The sequence below is a fragment of the Limulus polyphemus genome, unplaced genomic scaffold (genome assembly GCF_000517525.1).
Source record: "Limulus polyphemus unplaced genomic scaffold, Limulus_polyphemus-2.1.2 Scaffold1025, whole genome shotgun sequence".
Classification (NCBI taxonomy): Eukaryota; Metazoa; Arthropoda; class Merostomata; order Xiphosura; family Limulidae; genus Limulus; species Limulus polyphemus.
The window spans coordinates 86224-90238 of record NW_013666635.1 but is presented as its reverse complement, the minus strand read 5'-3'; the positions used below and the strand labels follow the sequence as shown (position 1 = coordinate 90238).

The 4015-nt window shown below is 30.5% G+C and overlaps 1 protein-coding gene across 3 annotated transcripts in view; it reads right to left on the bottom strand.

Moving 5' to 3' along the window:
- The window catches only part of LOC106461755 (MPN domain-containing protein-like), a 41828-nt gene extending 38793 nt beyond the window's left edge, over positions 1–3035 (bottom strand). For 2 of the 3 annotated variants that reach the window (XM_022388788.1, XM_022388789.1), the window contains exon 1: positions 2773–3035. In XM_022388788.1, coding sequence (XP_022244496.1) covers positions 2773–2785 — 13 coding nt within the window. In that variant the 5' untranslated portion in view covers positions 2786–3035. The remainder of the gene's footprint in view (positions 1–2772) is intronic. The other variant, XM_022388790.1, reaches the window with a different exon arrangement.
- Positions 3036–4015: the final 980 nt, after the last annotated feature.

Genomic DNA, 4015 nt, shown 5'->3' with positions numbered 1-4015 from the left:
TCTTAAACAACAAAATAATTTATTACTGTTCTCTCCCATGATTGGTTAAAAAGTATTTGAGCAACTGCTTAGTTTAATACAATATTGCTGTAAATATGTCTACAAGCACTTAAAAATTCCTGATTTGTCTTGAAGAAATAAGAGTACACAGTATTGTTGTTACAAGTGACTGGTAAGTAAATAAATCTTTCACTGTTTTTAAACATTACACAAAGCAGTTACATAACTAACTTGCTAGCTTGTGCATATGATACATTTTCATGTACAATGTTTAGACATAAAAAGTAAATTAATTCTAAAATTATTGCACTTGAAGTCTGATGACAGGGTTTTCTCAGGCTTCTGATATTGTTTGTCACTATAAATGTTTTTGAGACACATCATAAAGTCAATTCTATATGCTAACTCTAACTATGTTTCAACAATTTTAATTCAAAAATATTTTTTAATCAATATTTTGTCATTTTCTGACATTTGGGTAGGGTAATTCATGAAGAAAAAAGAAAAAAGTTCATATTTTCATTTTTGCACTGCTGTAAAGTCTTGCCTGTAAACAGCCCACTTGTCAATGTTTTTCAGAATTTTACTTCCCATTCCAAATAATAAGGGCTTTTGTTATGAACCTATACCATTGAGTATATATTCTCCATATCTTGATTTTCATGCTTTCCCTTGATTGCCACATCAAGTGGTTTGATCATTTACTTATGAAACACCTATAACGTTTAAATACAAGTGGATAGAAAAAGAATTACACTATCACATCATAGTAGAGAAAATATATAGGGTTAAGAGCTTCTTTTTTTTGTTTTAAAGTTTTTGTAAATGTTCCTTTCATTTATGAATTGTGAAAGTATATGTGTGTTAAATCATATCTGCTTGAAAGCTACAGAAATTTTCTTCAAGGAGAAGGCATCAAATAACTTGAAGTATGGAAAACTCATTTATACAGGTTTAGAGATAGGTTGAATGAGTAACAAACAAAACTTTATAACAAATGTATCACATTTAGAGAATATTTTTTTCATAATCAAGTACAAGTAGTTTACCTAGACACAGGAATATACATACAATATGAAACACAAAGGTCAGATGATTACAGATTGCTTAAGGCTTAATACACTTTCTATGGGCTTTCTCGACTTATTTAGGTCTAAAATACATATGTTCAGTTTGTTCTAAACCATATGCTTATCACTTTGTGAACACGCATTCAGACATTTCTGCATATTCAGCTAAGTTTGCCTTCATTACAACTTTACATTTAATTTACTTTGCAATAATCTAGCTTTAGGTTATTTTATAGACTGCTATAAACACCTTTCAGCTACTTTTTTCTTTACAGGTTTTATTCTTCATTTCTGTTTCTTTGTTTCAACTCGTAAATCCATGTCATATACTAAATGCTCATAACTGTTTCATACTCTGTACACTATTTTAAATACCATTAATTTATCTAATAGTTTATTTTACATGTAGTTTATTAAGTAAAGTAACATACATATAGTTTTATTAAATAAAGTTACATCTACATGAATTTGTTTGTCTGACTGTGTAAAACTTTTTCAAATATACCAAGACTCGTCGAACTAACACACAGTACCTGCATGAAAGTGCAGCTTAAACTACATGCATGAAAATGATAGAATAAGGAAAATTCAAGTGAAGGGCATGAAAACTACCACAAATGTTTTGTGGATCACAGTTTGTTAAAATAATATTAATTTTAACTTATACTCTTAAGATTGTTTGGGTCAGAAAATCTAATGTAGAATATTATTATATTAAATTATTATTTTTTTATTATTTTACACATGCAAAACCAAGAATAAAATATTTTAATAATCACCTTGTTCATTTATTAGTAGATCTTAAACAACATACACCTTTAGCTTAATAATTACTTATTGTTTCCATATGGTAGTTATAATGGGTAGGCTAACATTGATTTATAAACATAAAGAAAAGTTTTATTGATGGTGGAACATTACTACACATTTTGACAGAACATTGGTTTGTCTTCTTCAGGTATGATCAGTACTATGCAATACAAGGTTTATATATCATTACAAAGACAACAAGAATTAAATGTGATGGAAATGTGTCAGCAGGTGACAGGATATAGCTAAAGCCTAGAGGTCAAGTCTGGTCAAGTGTATGAATGGTGAATAGACCTTGCCAAATACAACTGATGTTGCTGGGGCCATTATTACAGTCTAGTGAAAGGTCATTTGCTTGGATGATCTCTAATTTCTAAACAATCACTTTCTTTTTTAGTTTTGGGTTGGTGTAGGAGAAGTGTAGGAACACTAAGGCTTAAGTAGTTGGTGTCAGGATCATGAAATCACTCCCAATTAATGAATTATCTAATACTACATAGTACATATAAAACCATAATTACATTATGTTAATATTATAATTAACTTATATCACACTGGCTTGGCTCAATAATTAATGACCAATAAAGTTAACACAAATATAATTTATATTTATAACACCTGTCTATGTGGTCTCAAGCTCTGTAGCAGAGTGCTTTATTTGGCAATGTAGTAATAAAAAAATGTTAAGTAGTTTACCACCACCACCCCCCTAAAAAAATCATAAAATTACCCCAAAAAGTACTCAGTTTAAGTAGGCCTAAGCCATGTTAATAAAATAGTAATATGTAACACTAAACAGTACCTCTAACAGTATAACCTGACTATTAGTGTTAGTAGCAGAATAGTATGTCAGTATTCATAGTAATCATGATTACTAATATCAATAACTCACCCATTGCCGACATAAAAGAAATTTACACTTCACTCTACCGTGTACGAAGTTTTCTTTTTCGACACTACTAGTAGTCGTTATAGTTAAGTATTTAGTTTACTTTGCAAATCTTAATATTTACTGTATATCAACTTATAACTTTAAGTTTTACGACTGCTGACAGGTTACCCTAACTACAACTTACAAAAAACTAAACAGAATAAGTTGGATTATATCTAACACCTTTTCTTGTCTACTTTGTTCGTCTGTCGTTAACATTATGCAAATTACCAAACCACAATCGGAACATTGCTCGGGCTTTTCCGTCGTTCCGACCAATGTTCCGACTGATACAAATCACTACAGTCCAGCGGCTTCTGTTGTTGGAATAAGCAATCCAAAGTAAACCAAGAAAGCATCACAATACGTTAAGAATAAAAAAGAATTAGCAGTCATTAAAACAAATACCAAACTAAAAAAATAAGCAGTTTTAGCACGAAATATAAAAACATCTACTAAGAAACCCAATTTACTAGAAATATTCCAGTGGAGAAAACTTCATAATGAATGCTGTCACGTAATTGAGTTGTTTGTAATTGATTGTTTGTTTGTAGTTATGCACAAAGCTACAAAATGGGTTATCTGGATGTAGGTTAGTCAACATGAACATTAAATCTACTCTCTATTAGAAAAGACTGGTATAACAAAGCACATTTTGTTTAGTTATAATGATATTTTCTTCTTATGAATCAGTTAATGTTCCAGAAATGTAACATTCCTCAGTCAGCCTACATCCTAAGAAAAGTGACATTATTGTTTTCCCTATATAATTAAATGGAATAACTCAACAAGATTCAATATTGTTACGACAGCGGGGGTCACGTGACTTTAGTAACACGTCATATTCTAGAAGGTTCGTGAAGTCTCGAGCTTCTACTAGAGATGCGATAGTCTTGTATACATAAGCCGCCAAGAAGTGACGGCAAGAAGGCAATATGTAATTGACAGTTGAGTCGAGCACGTGAGACGTTCGATGTGAATTACAGCGTTTGTTATAGCGCGACTGTGGAAATTAAGTGTATTGCAAAGTTTTATTCAGAAAGAATAAACCAGTTTTATTTAAGAAAGGACTTGTATCGCTAAAGTTTCTTCGGAAATAATTTTTACGGAAAATTAACTAACGACCAGAGACTTAACAATATTTAATATTTAAATAAAGCTTTAAATTCAACTACAATTTAAACAACAACGTAATTTGAACTGC